We start from the raw sequence: 25299 nt of genomic DNA, 5'->3' as shown, positions 1-25299 counted from the left end.
TCATTTGAATCTTGATAACCAGCCCTTGTATCAGCAGTAACCTATCGAACAACTGCGCCAGACACTAGATGTCTTATATAGGCGTTGCCGACCGCAGCGCCGTATTCTGCATCTATTTGAATATCTGTAATTGAATACGTATACTTATACCATTATCTTCGGCGCTTCAGTGTATTACGATGAGGATGAATACGCGCTACAACCGAACAGCGACCTCCTTAGAATAATTGGGAAGATCAACTGACTTTAGTGCCAGCGTAATAAAAGAGGTTATTGACACTCAAGTAGCGGGAAACACCTTCACTACGCAGAATGACATTACACTGAGTACGCGTGGCTAATGTGAGACAGGAGACGAAAACCGAAATATTGTCTTCTGCAGATATAAGTGAAAACGCAATGATGTCGCATTACATTTGAAGGGTTTATAAGAAAGGTACGTCACTTTCAGTTTCACAATGGCCGTAAGCTATTCCGTCAAAAATTTTGGGTACCTTTGTCATATGATTATCCAATAGGCCCCAAAATTATTTCTTAAGAAAAAACGCTAGTTTATTAATGATAGAGTACAGAAGGCACTGCTGACTTGAAAAACCTAACGTAATCCTCAGAATGAAAGGCGGGATAAATGCAAAAACCCTGCAGAGGGGTTTCTGTCATATGTGACAAATTCCGATCATTAAGTTCTAAAAATTAAATCAAGATAATTATTATTATTGTAGACAGTTTATTGTTACTCTCTAATAACAAATCACACCGCACACTTTTCATTAATTGAAATTTCAACTTGGACTAAAGAAAAGTTCAACCTCTAAGTTCCTGGAATGAAATGAATGCTACGGAAAAGAAGGAATTTTTGCGAAATTCGGTAAGCTGCAGGCCATTATACTCCAGAGAGTATTTCAAGAGCAGAACATAAATAGTGAATTTAACATTACTTCTTTCGTAATTATAGCATTTAAAGAGCGGTGTGTGTCAGAAACTTCACCTCTGCAGCTCAGTGATCAGCGTGTGTGGATGCTATGGGGGGGGGGGGGGGGGGGTGCCTGTGTTCGATTTCCAGTAGTGCCAACTTATAGGGATCTGTTCTTTGTGGGAGGTCTGGAACGGTTTGCACTTAGCCTCGTGACGCCAGTCGAGGAACTACACTATGTCATAAAAAGTTTCCAGACTCCCCCCACAACATACGTCTTTCATATTAGGTGCAATGTGTTGCCAGGTACTCCATATCAGCGACCTCAGAAGTCATTAGACATTGTGGGAGAGCAGAATGGGGAACTCCCTGAACTCACAAACTTCGAACGCGGTCAGGTTATTGGGTGTAACTTACGTCATACGTCTGTATGCGTGATTTCCACACTCCTAAAAATCTCTAGATAATGAAATAAATAAGGTTTAAAAGCTGCACTATGCGATCAAAATATCCAGACACCCACAAAAACATACGTTTCTCGTATTAGATGCATTATGCTGCCACCTACTACCAGGTACTCCATATCAGCGACCTCAGTAGTCATTAGACATGATGAGAGAGCAGAAAGGAGCGCTTCGCGGAACTCACGGACTTCGAACGTGGTCTGGTGATTGGGTGTCACTTGTGTCATACGCGAGAATTCCACACTCCTAAACATTTCTAGGTCCACTGTTTCCTATGTGATTGTGAAGTAGAAACGTAAAGGGACACGTATAACACAAAAGCGTACAGGCCAATCTCGTCTGTTGACTGACAGAGGCCGCCGACAATTGAACAGGGTTGTAATGTGTAATAGGCAGACATCTATCCAGACCATCACACAGGAATTCCAAATTGCATCCGGATCCATTGCAAGCACTATGAAAGTTAGGGGGGGGGGGGGGGGGGAGAAAACTTGGATTTCATTGTCGAGTGGCTGCTCATAAACCACACATGACGCCGGTAAATGCCCACGACATCTCGCTTGGTGTAAGGAGCGTAAGCATTTGACGATTGAACAGTGTAAAAACGGTGTGTGGAATGACAAATCACGGTACACAATGTGGTGATCCGATGGCAGGAGTGAGTATGGCGAATGCCCGGTGAACGTCATCTGCCAACATATGTAGTGCCAACAGTAAAATTCGGACGCGGTGGTGTTAAGGTGTGGTCGCGTTTTTCATGGAGGGGGCTTGCAGCACTTGTTGTTTGGCGTGGCACTATCACAACACAGGCCTACATTGATGTTTTAAGGACCTTCTTGCCTCCCACTGTTGAAGAGCAATTAGGGGGTGGTGATTACATCTTCCAACACGATCGAGCACCTGTTCATAACACACGGCCTGAGGCGGATTCTTTACACGACCATAACATTCCCGTAATGGACTAGCCTGCACAGAGTCCTAACCTGAATCCTATAGAACAACTTTGGGGTGTTTTGGAACACCGACTTCATGGCAGGCCTCACCGACCGACATCGATACGTCTCCTCAGTGCAGCACTTCGTGAAGAATGGGCTTCCGTTCCCCAAGAAAACCTCCAGCATCTGATTGAACGTATGCCTGGGAGAGTGGAAGTTATAGTCAAGGCTTCCGTATTGAAATTCCCGCCTTACCGATGGAGGGTGCCACTTACTTGTAGGTCATTTTCAGCCAGGTGTCCGGATACTTTTGATCACATAGTGTAAGTGAGTGAGTAATGTTGGCTCCAAGGCTAAGAAAGAATCATGTTAATTTGGCACCCGATTTTCCAAGAATATTGATCTTTCTCGGAGTTCTTGATAGGTCTGCTACAGTTCTAGAGTTCACTGTGCTAAATTTGATGCTGGCCGCTGTGGCCGAGCGGTTCTAGGAGCTTCAGTCCGGAACCGCGCGACTGCTACGGTTGCAGGTGCGAATCCTCCCTCGAGCATGGATGTTTGTGATGTCCTTAGGTTAGTTGTGCTTGAGTAGTTCAAATTTCTAGGGGATTGATGACCTCAGATGTTAAGTCCCATAGTGCTCAGAGCCATTTGGACCATTTAAACTAAATTTGAATAGTTATGCAGAATTTCGAGAAGAGGACACTACTAAACAGGAACATTTTAATGTTGTAAAAGAATTATTTGCCAATTTGCGAAAGTAAAGTTGTGATCGCAATTCTGCCTTTTAGCTGCCTACGGCAGATAGATAGAGAGTTCTAGTAGAAAACCATAATGACATTTTCTGTGCAGGTAACACTTTATGAGATAATTGAAATAATGAAGAACCCATTTTCACTACGTAAATATACGAAATCGTACTAGAGTTCGGTTGACAATTTCGATCACAGTACTGGACAGAATCCCAAGAGTTTTATCGAGAAATCTAAGATAATTTCTTGTGACGTTAATCGTTTATAAATGCAATAACGGGGGACCCATTTCAGTAACATTTAGCTTTTCGATTGAAACGCATTCGAATTCCCCAAAGCTGAGCTTCGCTGCTCTAGTTGTGATCGGCGCATGTAGGTACAAGTCGGCACACATCGTACGTATCCGACAGCTGACAACCCTACGAATCTAATGGCTACTACCATGTTTTCGTCTACTTATTGCGTTATATTACAATTACTTTAATTTAATCAGTATCGGATTTGAAGATAGCTGTCTCTATAACGCTCTTTCGTGAACTCCTGTTACTTCCGTGTTCATTACGTACTGTAATAATTCAGTATTCAGCAATACGTACGCTATTTTTTCCACAGAGGTGTTCAGATGCGTCATACAATTGAAGTAACTTTGTAGCTGCGTACGTCCATTGTCGAGGATGGAAACAGTTATAGAGGTAGGATCTTGTTGGCTTAAGAGGAGCTAAAAGAATAACTTACACTCGCAATTAAATTAATTAATTTACATCGGTACAAAAGACACACGATTACTGGAGCACCAGTCATCAATAGTGGGAAATACATCTTCGATGAGAGGCTGTCGTAGATCCCGCTTACAGTGCTACAGCTGCCGGAGTTTGTTGTTTGGTGAAGATAATTATGGGCCGGGTTTTTGGATGCGTTTTAGCTGCCTCCGGCAGATAAATAGAATCGGCAACGCGATTTCTTGCCACAGCGTTTCCATGGTACTTCACATCCTTAAACATCGTTCTCAGGTACCAGGACGGTCCAACCCCAAACTGGATAGCCACTCAAGTAAGATTACATAGTGTTCCGTTGTTTATTTTAAGTTAGCCATTGAATTTAAAATTGTGGCTGAGGTAGAATGTTCAGCATTTATAATAATCGTGGTAATGAGGATTCGCAGTTCGCTTTTGAAACTTATTTTCACGGCTATGAGACGACCAAGGTCTGAAACCAATTAGACGTTATTTCTTAAACCAAATAATATCATGGGCTTCTAGTAAAAGAAAGGACAAACATTTGGATCAATTGTCTTGAAAGTTTATTATCTAATAGGAAATCACTAGCTCTTAAGAGATGAAGGATGTACTAGGGTATGAGGTTACGGAAAGAGAATGTGACAAGGAAAAAGGAAGAAAGCAGAAAAAGACAAATTATATTTCGATAAACTAAAAGGCATACTTCTTTCTGATGGAGAAGATATTGTTGTACTTTGTCTCCATACGTTTGGACGCCATTTGGTAATAACGATATTGATGTTCGATGAGATTTCGGGGTTGCAGCCGGATCATGTTAACTTCTTGCCACGATATTTCGGCTGGCAATCGTCCAACCATCTTCAGGTGAGTGTCCGTCACTGGAGAGTTTCCGTCACCCGAAGGGGGCGGGCTGGCAGCAGCATAGTACGTCGCTCTTCAGCCTACAGAATTTGTTTTAAAAAGATGGAGATCATAAATAATAAAAGCTGGCGATAAAATCGGTGACTTAACTGATAAAATGGGGGAAAATTGTGGAACTTAAAACAGCCCTCTGGAGTTACTGACCTATCTGTAGAGCAGAGGCGCATGCGTAAAGGTGAAAACTACATGTCCGTCTTAAGGACGAAGGATTCTAAGGAAACATCAAGTTAAAATAACTTTCCGGCCACCGGCGAAGATTAGTGCCCTTCTCGGTTCAGTAAATGGCGATCTGGGTCTGCGGAAGGCCGGGATCTATAAAATTCCTTGCCAGTGTGGCAAATCCTACATCGGTCAGACGACACGCACAGTACATGAAAGGTCCGTTGAACACGAACGCCACACTCGCCTTTCGCAGCCCAGTAAGTCGGCCGTAACTGAGCACTGTATTACCACAGGACACGCTATGGATTTTTCTGCCACGAAAGCCTTGGCCCCAGCGAAAACTTTCTGAGATTCAGTAATTAAAGAATCTGTGGAGATACGCCTAGCGCCAAATCTTACAAATCGTGATGGCGGTTTTCAACTGGACAAGGCTTGCGACCCGGTGATATCTCTAATTTCCTCTGAGACAAGACAGTTTATTCACAATGACACGTCTGGCGACAACTGACGTCTGTTGTTACCGACGCGGGAGCGCATTCCGACAGAGAGCGGACATGTAGTTTTCACCTTTGCGCATGCGCCTGCACTCCATAGATAGAACAGTACCTCCAGAGGCCCAGATGTCGATAGAGGACGCTCCTGAGACGGAGGCAAATGCGCATGCGTTTTCGCGCCAGTTTTTTGCTATAAAGTTGACTCAGGGAACTTGCAGTCTCTAGTGACGGACACTCACCTGAAGATGGCTGGACGATTGCCAGCCGAAATATCGTGGCAAGAAGTCAACATGATCCGGCTGCAACCCAGAAATCTCATCGAACATTCAATACGCCGGGAAAACTTCAAGAACCACAAGGATATTGATATTAGAAAGAAAAAACTCATACGTCAAGACACACAGTTATGAGACGAAACGAGGACGTATCTTAGCAACTGGAAGACCTTGTCCATTCTCGTACTTTATTTTCTCTACCTTTGAGTGGATCAACAGACACATGCGATTTTGCTCAGTTTACCATTTATATAACTGGAAATGATGTTAATTTTATGTCTTAGGATAACTTTCCAGTCTGTAGACGTTATATGCTAAAAGAAGAGGATCTGAGATGCTTAAAAAAGTAAAACTACCCCTGCAAAAACATAAAATCAGATGAAACTCATCAATGTGTGTACTGACGGAGAGACGTCAATGATAGGTAGCATCAACGACACTGTAAATTAGCTCGAAAACTTTAAATCAGCTTGTAGTAAAATATTACTGCATTTTGCACAACGAGTCACTGTGTAGAAAAACCTTAAAACATTAAACACAAGCATGTTATGTCACCGGCTCTGAAATGTGTGAATAAACCTAGACCTTCGGCAGTAACTACACGAGAATTCTGAGTTTACTGTGAACTTTTGGATTTGGAATATGTTGAACTTGTTCTGCATTTTGAAGAGCAATATTTCTAAAGGAAAGCTCCTGAACACATTTTGAAACTGGAAAATTGCTGACTTTTTAGAACATAAAATTACACTATCTGATAAATGAACCATACAACATGACAACTAGCAATTTCAATTAACCTTTTTATTTGCAGTTGGTTGCCATCTCATAGCCTAAATTTAAAATAAGATGTCAAAACCGTCAGCCCATTTGAAATTATTTTAAAACTGATCATCCTTCAGTTATAAAATGAGGATTGGAGTCAATTTCTGTAAATGAGAAAAGAGTGAAGGTGTTGCGGATGACAAAAATGCGGCCAAACACAGTGACAAAAAGAAAAACGCAACACCAAAAAATACTTAACGTTGAGTGATAGTATTTGGTGGAATCATTTGCCTAGATAAGATATTTAAGTGATAAAGATTACAATTTTTTGGAAATTTGTGGTAAGTTCTTATGGGACCAAACTGCTGAGGTCGTCGGTCCCTGCACAATAGTTAAGCTCACTTAAACTAACTTACCCTATGGACAACACACACAGCCATGCCCGAGAGAGGACTCGAACCTACGACGGGGGAGAGAAGCACGGACCATTACAAGACGCCCTAGACCGCGCGAGTGCCCGCGCTGCTAACATCACAAGATCACACGATAATGTAAGCGCGAGATACGCCATTGCGAATGTGAGATGGTTGTATATTATAACCGGTATAACCACTAGAATGTTGAATGCAAACCTGCAAAAGTGCATGCATTGTGTTGTGCATGCGACGAATCTCAGTTTGTGTGATGTAGTTCCACGCCTGATGCACTTGGTCGGTCAGAACAGAGGCAGTTAATGCTACTTTTGGATGAAGCTGGAGTTGTCGATCGATGACGTCCCGTATGTGCTCCACTGGGGACAGGTCCGGTGATCGAGCAGGACAAGGTAACATGTCGAGACTTTGTAGAGCATGCTGGGTTACAACAGAGGTATATGGACGAGCAATGTAGTGTTACCCATGGGATGCTTGCCATGAACGACAACACAACAGGTCAAATTACCAGACAGACTTCTAAATAAGCAGTGTGGATGCGTAGGATAAGCACGGGAGTGCTCCTGCTGTCATACGAAATAACAAAAATGGTTCAAATGGCTCTGAGCACTATGGGACTTAACTACTGAGGTCATCAGTCCCCTAGAACTTAGAACTACTTAAACCTAACGAACCTAATGACACAGCAATGCCCGAGGCAGGATTCGAACCAGCGACCGTAGCGGTCGCGCGGTTCCTGACTGAAGCGCCTAGAACCGCTCGCCCACACTGGCCGGCTACGAAATAACAGCCAAGACCATAGCTACAGGTGTAGGGGCACTGTGTCTAACCCGAAGACAGATTGTTTGTTGACCTCCTTCTAGTCAACACACGGCCATCTCTGGTACAGAGACAGAACCACCTTCATCAGAAAGCACAAAACACCTCCAGCCCACCCTCCTACGAGCTGTCTCTTGACACCACTGAGGTCGCAAACGAATGTCGTTTGGGATCTCATCTATATCTACGTGATTACTCTGCAATTCACAATAAAGTTCCTGGCAGAGGGTCAGTGGAATTCACGCTACAGTGCATCTGGCTTGCAGTTGTCCTCTAAGTAACCGACGTTGTATCACTGTAGTGCCAACTGTTGCTGAAATTGCTGTTGCAGACCCATTACGAGCGAAACAGTCACACCCCGAACACGATGATCTTCCCTCTGTGCAGTGCCACATGGCCCTCCTGATCCCGGTCTTGTTGTTGTGACCGTACCTTTTCGTGGCCACCGCTGTCAGCAATGACGTAAAATTGCTATATTCCTGCTAAGTCTTCTGCAATATAGCGGAAGAAATGTACAGCTTGCCGTAGCCCTATTACACGACCGCGTTCAGACTCAATGAGGTGCTGATATCTGCGTCTTCGTCACCTTAAAGGCATTACTGAGTGACATCAACTCATCACGCCCAGTCTCAAAGGTGACTAATTCTCACGACGTCTACCACCGCCACTACGAGGAAGTGAAATTTGAATAGACATCTTCTTTCGGTTGTAGAAACACGCCTACCAACTTTAGTTTATATCGCACAACTGCCTCATTGTGTTGCAATTTTTTTACTTAAATATTGCGAAGGTCATTTGAAAGTGGTATTCATAAGATTTAATCCATTTTTAGTTAGTGAATAAAACATAAGGCCGGTTCCTATTCACATAGAAATAGAGCCGATACGTTAAAAATAATTTCATTGTAAAAAATGAAGTCCGATTAGCTTCGTTCATATCAAAATGACTCTGCCATAATTTCTGGAATTCATTACTTTGTGAACATTTCCTACAGCTAAGAACATTTGAACATAGTTCTATACGCCTATGTCTCTTGGAGGTGATATGCAGATGAATACAAAGATTTGCATCCATGACATTCGTTAAAGGCAAAAGGACGTCAAAGATAAGAGAATCGATTTAACGTTCAGTAAGGTTCCTGTGCTGTAACAAATGTTGTTAAAATATGTTAATTAAATAATTAAAAATGTTAATTTAGTCTATAAACATAATTTTTAACCTGTTAAGCGTATACTGTGTCTCCTTCTGCTGAGCAGGGCGAAAGACAACTCCAGTTTTCTCTCTCTCTCTCTCTCTCTCTCTCTCTCTCTCTCTATATATATATATATATATATATATATATATATATATATATATATATATATATATATATATATATCCAAAAACGTGGCCCAGAGTTCTCTTCACCAGACGACTCTCTCCAGCAGCTGTAGCAACGGATGCTGGGTCCCGTCAGTACTCTGCCTCCCATCCAGAGATTATTTCTGGCTATGAATTATTGGTGCTCCAGTAATTGTGTGTCTTTTGAACTGACGTAAACTAATTGTCTGTTATTCTTTAAACTTCTCTAAGCGGACAAGAACATACGCCTATCTCTCTTTTCCCTCCCCAACAACGAACGTATGAAGATACAAAAGGTGCTTGAACTGTATGACGCGTCTAAACTCCTCTGTGAAAAAGAAAATAGCATGTGTCTTGCTACGTCTTAGATAATCTCAGCACGTATCGAACACGGGAGTTAACAAGAGTTCTCGAAAGCACATTACAGAGACAGCTATCTTCAAATCCGGTACTTAATTGTAGCAAAGACTATAAAATTAAAGTAGTTGTAATAAGACACAATAAGTAGACGAAAATATGGCATTTACCGTCAGATTGCTGAGGTTGTGAGCAGTCGGGTACATAACGACGGTCGACATGATATGTGCTGACTTGTACCTACGAGCACCGATCACAGCTAGGGCAGCGAAGCTCAGTTTCCGATTGAAAGGCAGTATGTTAGAGAAGTGGATCCCACATTATTGCAATTATAAATATCTTCACCAGAAATTACCTCGGGTAAATGGAAATAAGCGTATGGCATCGTTGGCCGAGAGGCCACATCCGTGGGAGTTCGGCCGCCTAGTGCAAATCTTATTTCACTCGACGCCATAATGGGCGACTTGCACGCTGGTGGTGAGGATGAAATGATGATGAGAACAACACAACACCCGGTCCCAGAGCGGAGAAAATCTCCAATCCAGTCGGGAATCGAACAGGAGCACGCACGCATGGGAGCACGTTACCACCTAGCTAAGCAGGTGGACATTACCTTAGGTTTTTCGGTAAAACTCTTTGCGTGCTATCCAGAACTGTGATCGGAACTGTCACCAGAATTCTAGTGCGATTTCGTACATTTTATGTAGTGAAAGTGGGTCTATCACTATTGCAGTCATTTCATAAAGTGTTACCTGCACAAAAAAATGTCATTTTGTTACTGAGTAGAGCTCTTGGAGAGCTAGTCAGAATTGCTTCCACAGCTTTACTTTCGAAAATTGGCCAATAATTTATTTTACAAGAATAAAATTTTCCAGATTTTAGTGTTTTCTTCACTAAATTCTGTATAACTATTAAAACTTAGTACAGAGAACACTAGAACTACTGCATATCTCCCAAGAACTCTGAATTAATGTATATATATCGACAGTCGGGTGCCAACTTCATACCGTCCAAGAAAGTCGACTACTACCGGGAGAGAGGTGAGCTGACCTTATGCCCCTACACACTGCATGTAACTATGCCATCGGGCGGTCTGTCTCTATTGGTTTGTCAGGGACAGAACGCGGAGGTTTGCTTGTGAAAGGAAGATCACATTCGAATGTTGCCAGTATGGTCATGGAATATGCAGATGAAGGTAGTGAACGTCTCAGTTGAAAGTAAAATTGTTATTACGTTCGCTTAGACAAGTGGTATGGCTAATAGAATGGTAGCACAACAACTAGTTCCATATTACAGGATTGGAGTCTCTTTCTGGTAACAAATACCGACAGTTAAACTTGGCTTACGGAATATTTTTATTTTCTACGTGATAAATACACGCAGAGTAGCGAAAGAGGGTTTTCAAGAATTACTAAAACAATGATATTGGTAACTGCAACAGCAAATGTATACCAATAATAAAGGTTATTAATTCACAGTGGGACAAAAACACACGAAGGAAGTTCGGAATTCCGCTACACTACAAGACGCAAAGAAGAACGAGTGGAATGTGGCCTTATTAGAAGTGTCAGTCATCAAACAGAATTATTTTATCAGAAGATTTTAGTTTTAAAGAAGGCATTATTGTAACAGAATACTTCTATTGAAAAATTTTATTTCCAACCACAAAATCATGAATGACAATGCGGTTTCTACGATTACCAGAAAATTTTACTTGATTAGAGAATTTTAGTTTTCTCACCGGATCTCACACTCTAAGATCTGATACGACGTAAAAACTCAATGAAATTTGCAAAAGTCATTACACACTGAATTCACAGTAAAGGTCTTCAGCCCAAGAAATATTGAAATTACTTTTAAATCAATACCATTAGCTGCTGACGGGCGTTGATATACATCAACGGGGACAGTTGAAAATGTGTGCCCCGACCGTGACTAAAACCCGGGATCTCCCGCTTACATGGCAGATGCTCTATCCATCAGAGCCACCGAGGGCACAGAGGATAGTGCGACTGCAGGGATTTATCGCCGGCACGCTTCCCGTGATACCCACATTCTCAACTTATAGTCCACACACTACATTCGTAGTGCCCCTGCCATTATATCCATTACTCGCGGCAGACTATCCACCGAGTCCCGTAAGAGCTCAGGCAAATCGTGTACATCCGCACTGAAGAAGGTCATGAGCCGGTTAGCCTTAACCGATATGAAGATGGCATCTGTTCTTTCAGACATGTCCGAAAGAACAGATCTGTCACTTGCCTCTTCTTTCAACTCTAGGGATCCGTTTTAATGTGCAAAATGCTGAATTACACAGTGGTTCAGAATCCATGTAAAACTGTAGGGAAGACCATAACTCAAAAACCGATACTAATCTTGACCACTTTATTCATTAATCTTATTCTGCACTGCACGTTTAGACCGTACGCATTCGCAAAGGCTCTAAAACAGAAATACGTGAAAGGATATCAGTGTAAATACTTGGCTCTTAGAACGTGCTTCGTACAAACGGAAGAATCAAGCACTCAGTGAGAAACATTTGATAAAATACATGAACCGCACATCGTAAAAAATGGAGAGGATTAGGTGTATATTTTGGTGAGCTCTATCTCTCTTCGTTTTTACGATGTGCATTTCATGTATTTTGTCAATGTTTTTCACGTAATGTTTGATTCTTTCGTTCGTATAAAGTATGTTTATTTACCCATTGGTTTTATCTTTTTATGTATATCTCTTGTAGAACCTTCGAGAATGGCGTAAGCCCGAAACATGTAAGGCAGTGTAAGATTAATAAATACAGTGTTCAGAACTAATATGTGTTTATGGCTGCATTAAAAACAGCACCAAACATCTCACGAAGCATTTATGCATCTTGCTGTTGAAGACTATAGCTGCCGGTGCTGGAGATACGCCACGATGTAGCTCTTCCGACAACTCATTACCTACCAGTGCACTGCTGTACTGAAATCAACCTCGACACAATTACTTCTGCCTACGAAAAAGAAGGATGGTTAGAGTTTGACAACTCTGGACCAGGAGAGCGCAAGAGACACTATTCGCTTAAAAGATATATTATTAATATGCATTACTTTTGTCTGTTTTTCTGTAGTTACGTTGCTAAGAACAGTTCGTAACATCATGTTTGATTTAGAAGATAAATTGCTTATCAAGACTGCATTTACACACAAACTTCAACATTATTGAAAATTTCATAAACGTGGAACGCTACCTTCCTCGTTTTATGGTTCCTCCGTTCTGTTAATCATCACGTTATCTGTCGTGTATTAAAGTTTCCTGTATTTCGCTATGTTTTCACACTTGGGACTTATTACGCAGTTTTTCTAAATTAAAACCGATCATGCTGGTAGAACATCAGGCGTTAGTCAGTTCTGCCGCTGCAAGAAAGCTTTCGTTTGGAGACGGTAGAGGTGGAGTTGGTAATCAGTTCAAGATGCAAAGATTGCTCGTTGTGTGTTCTACGTCTACAAAACTCTTCCGAAACAAAAGTTTCTTGCGAAAACAACTTTAAGCAAAGTGTTCTAACCAATATTTGATCGGGAGACGATAGTGTATCGTTGGACGAGATTACTACACCTGTTATGTCACAGGCGAGATAAGCGTATTGCTCCATGGTGCTATCAAGCGAAATTATTAAACGAAAGTGTTATATCGCTACTACTCAGTTAAAAAGCCTATTTGGTCCGAATCGTTTTGTTACGTGTGTGTGCGGGGGATTGGTAATTTAATGGCTCGAGCGCGCGGAAGCTGAAATGCCTTCCATGTAAGTGCCCTGCTTTTATGAACAATCCGTGCCGGACCCTAAATTTCATAAACTCATTCGCTTGGACGCCAATGTTACTCACAGATAAAACTGAATTGTTACAGCCACTCAACGAATAACAGCAATTTTCTTCTGAAGCGTGCAGCATGCGAAAAAAAAGAGGAAAAAGAGAGCTTTGTACAGTTTTATCCGTCCTAAAGTTCCTCTTTTTCTGAATGCTGTGCGTTGTTGCAGTTACGGTATCCATCTGTGGACTGGTGCAGTTATAGGACCCATGTCACAGGTGATACACGTCTTGCTCCGGTTGGGTAACTGCTACGTTAGGAATACGTGTGGTTATTCCCACAATGTCATGCCGGCATTCATATGGTGTGCGACAGGCCAAATAGGAAAAAGCCGAAGCATGGCAGCCACACAAAAATTCTGAATCAGTTCATCACTGACATCTCTCTGGAGCCATGCAGTTGTTACACACAATTCGCTTGTCGTAAAACTAAGTTTTCGGAAACAAAGGGTTATGCAAGTTCGTAGTGTTTTTACATAGGTTTAATAGACAGAGCCGAAGCACATAACAGAGACATTAGTCATCAGTAATACATTCTCTCTCACTATTTACAATAGCCTATCAACGCTGGTGTAACTTTTCCATTTCGCGACTTTAGGAATCACTCGGTTTTGAGGCGAAGGGATCGTCGAGGCATGTTCGGAAAGCGCTTTCATCCGGAAAATAAATTTCTTAAAGGTTGTTGGATAGAGAGTGGAAAACGTGGAAAACCTGAGGGCGCCAGATCAGTTGAATAAGGTGGGTGCGGAATGACTTCGTAACACATGTCCTGTATACTTTTTCTTTTCTCAGTCTAACACAATGCAGGCGGGCGCTATCATGAAGTAGCATCACTTCGTGCAGTGTTCCTGCTCGTTGATCTTGGACTGCGTCTGCAAGACGCCTCAGTTGTTAACAGCAAGTGACATCAAAAGAGACGGTTCCACCTGGGAAAGCAATTTGTGGTACACCACAACGTTGCTGTTCCACCAGGTGCATGTCATTATCTTTAGTGAATGCGCTCAAATCTTTGTACGGGGAATTGCTGCTTTGTATGGGCTCAGCCATTCCTTTCCTTTTCTTATCTTAGCAGGACGTCATTTTTCATCGCCAATAGGATAGAAGTGGTCGGTGTCGTTCACGAGCCAATTGATGACAAACAAGCAGAGATGCATATATGACCACCAGCTGATTTTTGTGATTTTGGCTTAGAGCATGCGGTACCCATACACTCTATTTTTGAACCTTTCCTATTGCACGTAAATGCCACACGATGATTGAATGACCGCAGTTCATCGTATTTGCCGGTTCTAGAGTATAGCGAGGTGGATCATTAGAGATGAATGCGTTTAAACGATGTTTATCATACCTCGAAAATCTTCCTGGAGGTCTTCCTGAACCAACGTCAAAACGATCCTCCTTAAAACGTGAAAACTATTTTCTTGCCGTGCTCTGTCATATGGCGTTATCCCCATATATGATGCAAATGTTTCTGGCTGCCTACGCTGCTGTTAACCCTCCACTGAACTCAAACAGAAGCATATGTCGGAAATGTTGTGGTTCCTCCACTTAGCATTCTATTTTCTAGCGTCCACAGCTCTTCTCACTATTTCCAAACGACAAAATGTAAACTCGACTAGCAACAGTGACCTACAAAAAAACTGCAATCGATAAATAAACTCATAGGAACGGAATACTAACATTCAAAACAAAAACGCTACGAACTTATGCGCAAACCTAATAATTCCAGGCCTACAAAGCACATAGAAAAATCACTTTTCGTTCATACTGTAGCGAAAAACGATTCTAGATTTTTCGGGCGAAATTTTCAGACCTCTTATTTATTGTACCATCAAGCTATTTTTCATATATTTGGTACAATACTTCAATTCTATTTATCCCGTGCCATTGGCTGTAGACTTGGTTTGCCAAACGGCCTTAGATATCAACGGTTCATACAAATTCTTCATTTTTAGTTTCGTCCCGAAGTTCACATCTATTGCCAACTTGGCTAGCTAATAATCTTGAGTATTTTTTGCTCCATAGTTTAATCATGCTACTGTTAACAAAAACAAGATAAATTTAAAATAAATTTATTGCCCCATAAGTGGTTTCATCCGAATAAGAATCATCACGTGAAAGTCAAAATTCGCCAACAGTCCTTGTAGGAAGAAACCGGTTGTGGTGTGATAAACATAATTTAAATATCTTTATGGTGGGTTTTATTAGCATAAAGTTACCTAGTCCCAAATTAATTTGTATTAACGTACCCAGAGCGATGATTTTGAATATTTCATAATGTAGAGTTTGCGATTTTGGCTGTACATGACATTTTACCAATAGATACCATCGAGTGCATCATACAGTTTTATAAAAGAAAGCTCATACGTTATTTTATTTATATTATGACTGCGTTTACGATTTTACGGTAAGCTGAAGCTAACTATAACGAATACAAAAATAAATTTGTAGTCAAATGTAAGATGGCATTACAAAAGGAGAGATAACAGAAATGTCGCAGGTTTATATTCATTGTATTTCCTACGTAAATCTCAAATGTGAACTGTAGTTACATAACGAATACTCACTCTTAATAAGTCTAAGCAGTCAGCTGTCACGTCCACTATTGAGCTATTTTTAAATAGTTTTACTACTTTTACCGCCTTTATTGAGCCAGGTAGCTTATTTAAATACCTTCTGCCTGCTTCATATGGTGCACTCGTTGACCGTCTGAAGTTCAGTTCCGTTGTCTTATACAGTAATGTTTTCTTCCTCGCACTGTAAGGTCAAGTACAGTAGGTGAACAAAAATATGGAAACTCCATAAACGCAAAACATTACCGTGCCTAATACGGTTTACGAAAACTGATGGCATTCAAGGCAGGTTCCAGTCGCCTCGGAATAGATAAATACAGGTTCTGTACAACTTTCAAGGGAATCTTGTACCATTCTTTCTGCAAAATAGTGTGAACTTCCAGTAACGGTGATGGACGTGGATAGCGACCACTCACCATGCTCTCCAAAGTAGACTCCACAGAATGAGATTTTCACTCTGCAGCGGAGTGTGCGCTGATATGAAACTTCCTGGCAGATTAAAACTGGGTGCCCGACCGAGACTCGAACTCGGGACCTTTGCCTTTCGCAGGCAAGTGCTCTACCATCTGAGCTACCGAAGCACGACTCACGCCCGCTACTCACAGCTTTACTTCTGCCAGCGCACACTCCGCTGCAGAGTGAAAATCTCATTCTGGAAACATCCCCCAGGCTGTGGCTCAGCTATGTCTCCACTGTATCCTTTCTTTCAGGAGTGCTAGTTCTGCAAGGTTCGCAGGAGAGCTTCTGTAAAGTTTGGAAGGTAGGAGACGAGATACTGGCAGAAGTAAAGCTGTGAGTACCGGGCGTGAGTCGTGTTTGGGTAGCTCAGATGGTAGAGCACTTGCCCGCGAAAGGCAAAGGTCCCGAGTTCGAGTCTCGGTCGGGCACACAGTTTTAATCTAGACTCCAAAGGCTCAATAATATTGAGGTATGGTGATTTGTGGCCAGAGATGCGACAATTCATCAGTGTGCACACAAAAGCCGTCCTCCACGATGCAAATTGCGTGAACAGGGTCCTGTCGTCTCGTAACACAGAATCACCATCGGGGACCGAACATTGTACCATGGGCTGGACCTGACCAGCCAAAATGATCACACAATCCTTGGCAGTAACGCCACCTTGCCACACTCTTGGGATGTGAATTCGGTCACAATTTGGAAAGACCAAATGACTTACTTTCACTACTCCATAGTCCAGGTTTTGTGATTTCGGCACCACGTTTACATATTACGGTACATGTATCACTGATAAGTGGTTTTGTAATTCCAGCCAGCCCTGAAATTCCCAGCCGATGGAACGTTCTTCTTGTTGTTTTGTAGCTGACAGCGTTCACGACTGCGACATTCTGTTCTGCAGTGACTTCTGCAGCCGTCGTCCTCTTATTTTTATCACAATTCTTTTCTGCGATCGTCTGTAGTGATAACCCAGCATACACTTTTGTCTGCTTTGTGACTTAGCGATTATGTTTTCCCGTTTTCTCTACTTGTAGTATCACTTTTCTGTACGGTGTCTCTTGAAACACCAAACACTTCGGCTACATTGGTTACGAAAGCACCCATCATACGACCATCAACAATTTTGTCACGTTTGCATTCACTTAGTTACGACATAAGGTACTCACAAAAAGACGTGACAGTGTTTTGAGAACTAATGACACTTGAAACAAATTGAGTGTATAGCAACGGTGCTGTTCGTGGTTAAATACAACAGTGCAGTCTGTAGTTTTGGGTAGCATTTGCATTTATGTTGAAGCATGCATTTCACACCGAGTTTCCATATTTTTGCCCATCCCTGTTTCGTCTTATAAAGAAGACGGACTTTGTTTTGTTTCACTGACGTCATCATCTGATACCTATGCTGCGAATACACTCTCACAATGTGTTTAAAAACAATTTTCCATGAGACTGTATCGATGTAGTTTTGGTAATACATCAGTAGACGTCCAAAGAAAGACATGTACGTGGGAAAGATTCTAATTCGGCATTTTTAAATAACAAAGTCATTGATTTCAGAAACACATTATATCGAAAAACTGAACAAGAGATACAAAAACGTATGGTATTCCAAATAACAGTCAGTCACTCAATATTTATGACGGGTGAATTACTGTGAAGCCCAAAAATACACGGAATCATCAGTACAATCGAAGACAAAAAAACAAGATATTGACTTACTCAATTTTTGAAGGTCTTTTTCTTGAATAAATCATTCTGTTTTTCTGAATTTGAAATAATTGGTTTGTCTATATCTGTAAAATATGTCTACTGATTTCCGTCCCATTCGGATAGTTTCCTCGTGGTGCTTCGTTTTTTTTCGTGTTAGAGAGTATATAATATCTTAGTCTGGTATTAATGTGATTTTTTATGTCACCTTTTTTAAATTAATGACTGGGGCCGCGCGAGACAGTCCGCTGTCTAAGCGCCTTACCACGGTTCGAGCGGCTGCCCCGGCGGAGTTTCGAGTCCTCCCTCGGGTATGTGTGTGTGTGTGTGTGTGTGTGTGTGTGTGTGTGTGTGTGTGTGTGTGTGTTGTCTTTAGTGTAGGTCAGTTTAACTTAGATGAAGCTGTGTGTGAGCCTAGGGACCAATGACCTAAGCAGTTTGGTCGCATAGGAACTTACCACCAAAATTACCAATGATTTGAAATCATTCTTAAAAGTATAAAATATTTCCAAATTTATAGTGCTGTGCATAAGAAACAGTCGTAAAGTGGCTGCCAATTGTCATAATTTATGAACTTCAGCTTTTACACACTTTGGGTCGTAATAGGAGCCAAAATTGAAGGGTATTAACTGAAGTGTAATATCAGTTCCTTCGTAGTAAAAATTAATACCTGAGGTCTTTAACCAATAATTAAAGTTATCTAACAGTGTCAAGTCGTTCCAGCTGAAGCATACACTATATCCTCGATAGCGATATGTTGCTATGGGACGCGTCTATATTTGACATTTCTGTACATTTGTGGTCAGTCTGCATTGAAGGTTTACATTTGTAGGGGTAAAACTGTCTTGAACGTTTTACGTGTGTGGTAGTAATAGTGAGATACCAAAATGAGATTTCTACTTTGCAGCGGAGTGTGATCTGATATGAAAATTCCCGGCAGATTAAAACTGTGTGCCCGACCGAGACTCTAAGTCGGGACCTTCGCCTTTCGCGGGTAAGTGCCCAACCAACTGAGCTACCCCAGCACGGCTCACGCCCCGTCTTCACAGTGAGCTGTCTTATAACTAATCATTCTAACCATGGCAGTGTATTCATTTTGTGAAGAGGCGAAACTGATGTTTTTGTTGAGCCTTGCAAACTATAATGCAAGCAGAAATGTATTAAAGTGCGTTTTCCAGACAGAATACGACTGTGTTGTTATTGTTTTATTACTGTGTCACTGAGGTACTATCCATAGCGCGTCAAATGGTGGATCAAGGCAGACTATGATTTGCTCGTGCATATGACCATAAATAATGTTTTATGCAGGCTATCGAAGAAGGTCCATGTACCACCATACGATATGCCGTCGTACCAAGCGGTACAACTCGTGGTACGACGTGGAGGATACTCCACGGGCAGTTTATATCCGCGTATCATGCTCAACGTGTGCCAGGTCTTTTGTCTGCCAGTAATCGACCAAGGAAGAACTTTGGGCAAGTCACACAATGAAAACAGATCAGAGAAGTAAGCTCACCACAATGGTGGTGACGATGTACGTCTTGTTCCTGTATATACTGGAGCCGGGCCAGGGACGCACGTACTTGGCTGCCACCTCCGACAGGCCCGTCTGGTCCGACCACTCCGCCACCTGTAAAAATAAAACATCTGTGTGGTCATCTCCTTTCCGTATGTTGGTTACACTGCAGAATCTCATATACTATTTAGATGAACTGGACATAATACATTCTAAAATAAAAAAGAAAACGACGTACCACGAAGGATTTTTCCGAATGGGACGGAAGTCGTTAGATGTGATGTATACATGTACTGGCAAACGAATGATTTCAGTTTCACAAAAATTATATGTTTTATTCAAGAAAAATAGCTTCAGAAATTGAGCAAGTCAATAGCGCGTTGCTCCACATCTGACCCTTATACAAGCATTTATTTGGCTTTGTATTGACTGATATGGTTGTCGGATGTCCTCCTATGGGATATTGTGATAAATTCTGTCCAACGTGCGCGTTCGATCGTCAAAAATCACCAAGTGTTTCAAGGGCCCTGCCCATAATACTCCAAACATTCTCAATTGACGAGAGATGCGGATACCTTGCTGGCCAAGGTAAGGTTTGACAAGCACGAAGAGAAGCAAGAGAAACTATCTTCGTGCACGGTATTGGTGCCAGAGCCTGCAATCGTGTCTTTATAAGCGGGGAAAGCGCCCCAACCCTGACATTCGCAGACTCAATTCCAATAAACCTATCGTTTCTTTCTGCTTTCCAGTCGTCATGTACCGCTGCGCCTTTACCAACACATTCCACCAACCTTACATCTACACACACTCCCAAAGACACTTCAACTGCACTCTCCTCTCATGTTATTAACTCCGCCCCGCCATTTGCCGATCCTATCAGCCATTTTTCTTCCTATATCCATAATTGAAACAGACGACTTGGGACGTCAGCTAGTATAATATATGTTAAAAATGACGAAATTCATCCAGCTATATTAAGGTTTTGTTTTTATTAGCAACTAGTTTCGATGTTGTTACAACATTATCTTCAGGCCCATACTTGTTGACAGCAACCGTATGTGTCTAGTAGTCAGTGGAGAGATGGGCGTGTTCCATGCGGAAGGCAGGTAGTAACTGATATCAGTTACCATCTGGTATCAGTTACTACCTGCCTTCCGCATGGAACACGCCTGTCTCACCACTGACTACTAGTGTTAGACATATACGGTTGCTGTCAACAAGTATGGGCCTGAAGATTGTGCTGTAACAACATCGAAACTATTTGCCAGTAAAACGAACACCTTAATACAGCTAGAGGAATATCGTAATTTTTTAACATATATGAGCCATTTGGTCCACCCCACCTTTTTCACCTCTTCAGGGCTTCCTCTCCCTCCCTTCCCTACGTTTCCTAACCCGCTTCTTCTTCTTACCATCTGTCTTTATTTCCCCACCCCACCAAGTTTTCAAAAAAATTGTTCAAATGGCTCTGAGCACTATGGGACTTAACATCTGAGGTCATCAGTCCCCTAGAACTTAAACTACTTAAATCCAACTAACCTAAGGTCATCACACACATCCATGCCCGAGGCAGGATTCGAACCTGCGACCGTAGCAGTCGCGCGGTTCCAAACTGAAGCGCCTAGAACCACTCGGCCACCGTGGCCGGCCACCAAGTTTTCCGACAACTATTACTGTAGTCACCAATTGCCCTCTATTCCACCTCTTTTTCTATCGCAACAGCCACTCTTATCCTATCTCTCATATGTACCAGTCCTCCATCCTTGTAACACCATATTCCCACCAGTCTCACCGGCCAACATTTCCCCCTTCAACAACAGACTCCATATTCCACGGCAGGTCTTTCCGGTTCTTAGCTACAGAAAAGTGCTTCATTTAAATACTAGTGTTTCGGTATCTGGTTATAAATGTATTTAAGTGTGCGCTTATTGCTTGTCGTTTTACCTTTTATTATTACTGTTTTTAACGACCAGTGCAAGACATCATATGTCTGTTATATCAAAAAACTTTCATTTAATTTTTCCGCTATAAGAATGTTTTATATTAAATGTAAATATATCCCCTGTTCGTTTCTTGTTTCTTTTTCATCTAATTAGTTCTCTTCTGCCAGCTGGCCAAAGAGTGGGTTATCCTGTATCGCTGATAGCCCCCCCCCCCCCCAACCCATATGGGCGTGCGGTGATGAAATAACAATAAAGAAAAGATACCTGGCAGTCAGCGATTTTTAATCCTGACGACGCTGGCGAAGCTAGCCTTCCAAAGGCCCAGAATTTTATTCGTTTGAGGCAGCTTAAAAAAACAGTATGATTTTACGCATGCCGCTGCAAAAGATACCGAGGATATAGCATTCTACGCACTTTTCCTCGGAGCTATAGGTATCTAAAGACATTTAGATAGTTTGGTGGAGTATTAATTACAAAAGAAAAGCACTATAAAACACATCTCTGGAGGAAACGGGTTCGAGTCTCTGTCAGAGGCAGAGTTTTGAAACTTATTTCTGTGAAAGATGACGGGTCAAAGCGATACACAGCATTCCTCAGCAATGCGCTGTTTCTTATACTGACAGAACAAATGGATGGCAACCGGTGAATTGCTTAATATTCTACTGGAAAATATTCTGTGCTGTTTCCAGCATTAAATGGAAGAACAAATAAAGTGACAGGATTTATTCCGCGAGTAAGTGGTTAACATTTTCTAGACCTCCTGCAATACGTGCGCTAACTTGTCATCGCGAACAGATCTAATACGTCCCATAATTGTTGTAGACGCCACTGTCGTTCCATAGATCCATACTGAGGGAATTTAGACCATGTCATAAGAATACATAACACATGTTAACTGAAGATTCGGCATGTTGATGTTCCTTCCAAAGATCCTGAGTGGAAAAGTCCTCAGGGATGTGTCATAAGAAATATTTGAAATATACAGTGGTGTGCCAAACTCAAGGACGAAAGCAACTTCTGCATGATGTGTCCGTGACGAGTAACATAGCTCGATAAAACTAGGATCTCACATAGAAAAAACTACAAGAGAATAGTACAGAAAGCAACTGGAAGAAACACGAAATGAGGCGAAAACGAATGATACTTTCATTCAGAGACAAAAATTACACCTAAGTCGCCTTGATTTATGATGGTCTCGTGGATATTACAAAGTCAGGACACGTTTATTAATAGTGTGTGTGATCACCACATGAGAGCAATGTGCTACGTGCTTATACAGGGTGGTCCATTGATCGTGACCGGGCCAAATATCTCACGAAATAAGCGTCAAACGAAAAAACTACAAAGAACGAAACTTGATTAGCTTCAAGGAGAAACCAGATGGCGCTATGGTTGGCCCGCTAGATGGCGCTGCCAAATATCAACAGCGTTTTTTAAATAGGCACCCCCATTTTTTTTACATATTCGTGTAGTATGTAAGGAAATATGAATGTTTTAGTTGGAACAGTTTTTTCGCTCTGTGATAGATGGCGCAGTAATAGTCACAAACATATGGCTCACAATTTTAGACGAACAATTGGTAACAGGTAGGTTTCTTAAATTAAAATACATAAGTCAGGTACGTTTGAACATTTTATTTCGGTTGTTCCAAGGTGATACATGTGCCTTTGTGAACTTATCATTTCTGAGAACGCATGCTGTTACAGCGTGATTACCTGTAAATACCACATTAATGCAATAATTGCTCAAAGTTATGTCCGTCAACATCAATGCGTTTGGCAATACATGTAAGGACATTCCCCTCAACAGTGAATAGTTCGCCTTCCGTAATGCTCGCACGTGCATTGATAATGCGTTGACGCATGTTGTCAGGCGTTGTCGGTGGGTCACCATAGCAAATATCCTTCAACTTTCCTCACAAAGAGAAATCCGGGGACGTCAGATCCGGTGAACGTGCTTCGACGACCAATCCACTTGTCATGAAATTTACTATTCAATACCGCTTCATCCGCACGCAAGCTGTGTGCCGGATATCCATCATGTTGGAAGTACATAGCCATGCTGTAATCTAGTGAAACATCTTGTACTAACATCGGTAGAACGTTACGTTGGAAATCAGCATACATTGCACCATTTAGATTGCCATCGATAAAATGGGGGCCAATATCCTTCCTCCCACAATGCCGCATCACACTTTAACCCGCCAAGGTCGCTGATGTTCCACTTGTCGCAGCCATCGTAGATTTTTCCGTTGCCCAATAGCGCATATTATGACGGTTTACGTTATCGCTTTTCGTGAATGACGCTTCATCGCTAAATAGAACGTGTGCAAAAAATCTGTCATCGTCCCGTAATTTCTCTTGTGCCCAGTGGCAGAACTGTACACGACGTTCAAAGTCGTCGCCATGCAATTCCTGGCGCATAGGAATATGGTACGGGTGCAATCGATGTTGATGTAGCATTCTAAACACCGACGTTTCTGAGATTCCCGATTCTCGGGCAATTTGTCTGTTACCGACCTGCGGATTAGCCCCGACAGCAGCTAAAACACACCTATTTGGGCATCATCATTTGCTGCAGGTCGTGGTTGACGTTTCACATGTGGCTGAACACTTCCTGTTTCCTTAAATTACGTAACCATCCGGCGAACGTTCCGGACAATTGGATGATGTCGTCCAGAATAACGAGCAGCATACATAGCACACGCCCGTTGGGCATTTTGACCACAATAGCCATACATCAACACGATATCGACCTTTCCCGCAAATGGTAAACGCTCCATTTTAACACGGGTAATGTATCACGAAGCAAATACCGTCCGCACTGGCGCAATGTTACGTGATACCACGTACTTGTACGTTTGTGACTGTTACAGCGCCATCTATTACAAAGCGAAAAAAGTGGTCCAACTAATACATTCATATTTCTTTACGTACTAAACGAATACGTGGTAAGAGATTGGGGTTCCTATTTAAAAAAAAAACGCATTTGATATCCGTTTGACCTATGGCAGCGCCATCTAGCGGGCCAACCATAGTGCCATCTGGTTTCCCCCTTCAAGGTAGACAAGTTTCGTTCTTTGTAGTTTTTTGGTTTGATGCTTATTTCGTGAGATATTTGGCCCGGTCACTATCAATGGAACACCCTGTATACTGGCCACAGGGATGGTAAGGAGTTCTCTTGGTAGGGTGTATCATCCCTCCGTGTAGCTTACAACTGCTGGACGATCCTTGGTGCACGTGGTCGTGTTGCAATACGCCTCCCCAACGCATCTCACTTGTGCTCCATGGGATTTAAGTCGGGGAAACGGGTATGCCAGTCATATCGCTGAATATTTTCTCGTTCCCAGAGCGCCTCAGCCTGCACTGTTGATGCTGTCGCGCACTGTCGTTCACAAAAAATAAGTCGGGGCCGAATGCACCCCTGAAACGACGTACATGTGAAAGAAGTACAGTGTCACAATAACGCTGACTGGTGAGCGTACCATGTTCAATGATTTGGAGGTCAGTACGCCCACGCAACAGTACTGTTCCCCACGCCACCTAAAGCATCATGTTCGGCAAAGTCCCCCAGCGCATAACCTTTTCTCACCTCTAACTGTGTGAAAGAATGTCCATCATCACTATATCTGTTCTCGTCCGAGAAGAGCAGGTGACCCCATTCTTTGTTCGTACGCTCCCTGTTCTCTCAGCACCATTGTAAACGGTGCTGCCTATATGCAGGAGTCAACGTCACAACGTGTTGGCCCAAGGCCTACGAGAAAGAGAGGCCGCGGCTCGTACGTCACGAATGTGGCCCTGCGCTAGCTCGCTCAAATCAGCAGACAAACTACGTTTCTGCACCTGTTAACTCGTAACTAGGCGTGTCCGTACAAACGAAAACTGAATCTTTTACTG

At 42.2% G+C, this 25299-nt stretch overlaps 1 protein-coding gene across 1 annotated transcript in view; it reads right to left on the bottom strand.

Annotated features, from left to right (window-relative positions):
- The window catches only part of LOC126188270 (glutamate receptor 1-like), a 1232223-nt gene that overhangs the window by 224877 nt on the left and 982047 nt on the right, over window positions 1-25299 (bottom strand). The window contains exon 10 of the mRNA XM_049929849.1: window positions 19461-19574. Within this exon, the coding sequence (XP_049785806.1) occupies window positions 19461-19574 (114 nt within the window). The remainder of the gene's footprint in view (window positions 1-19460; window positions 19575-25299) is intronic.

This window comes from Schistocerca cancellata, chromosome 5 (assembly GCF_023864275.1).
Source record: "Schistocerca cancellata isolate TAMUIC-IGC-003103 chromosome 5, iqSchCanc2.1, whole genome shotgun sequence".
Lineage (NCBI taxonomy): Eukaryota > Metazoa > Arthropoda > Insecta > Orthoptera > Acrididae > Schistocerca > Schistocerca cancellata.
This window is presented reverse-complemented; position numbering and strand designations above follow the sequence as displayed.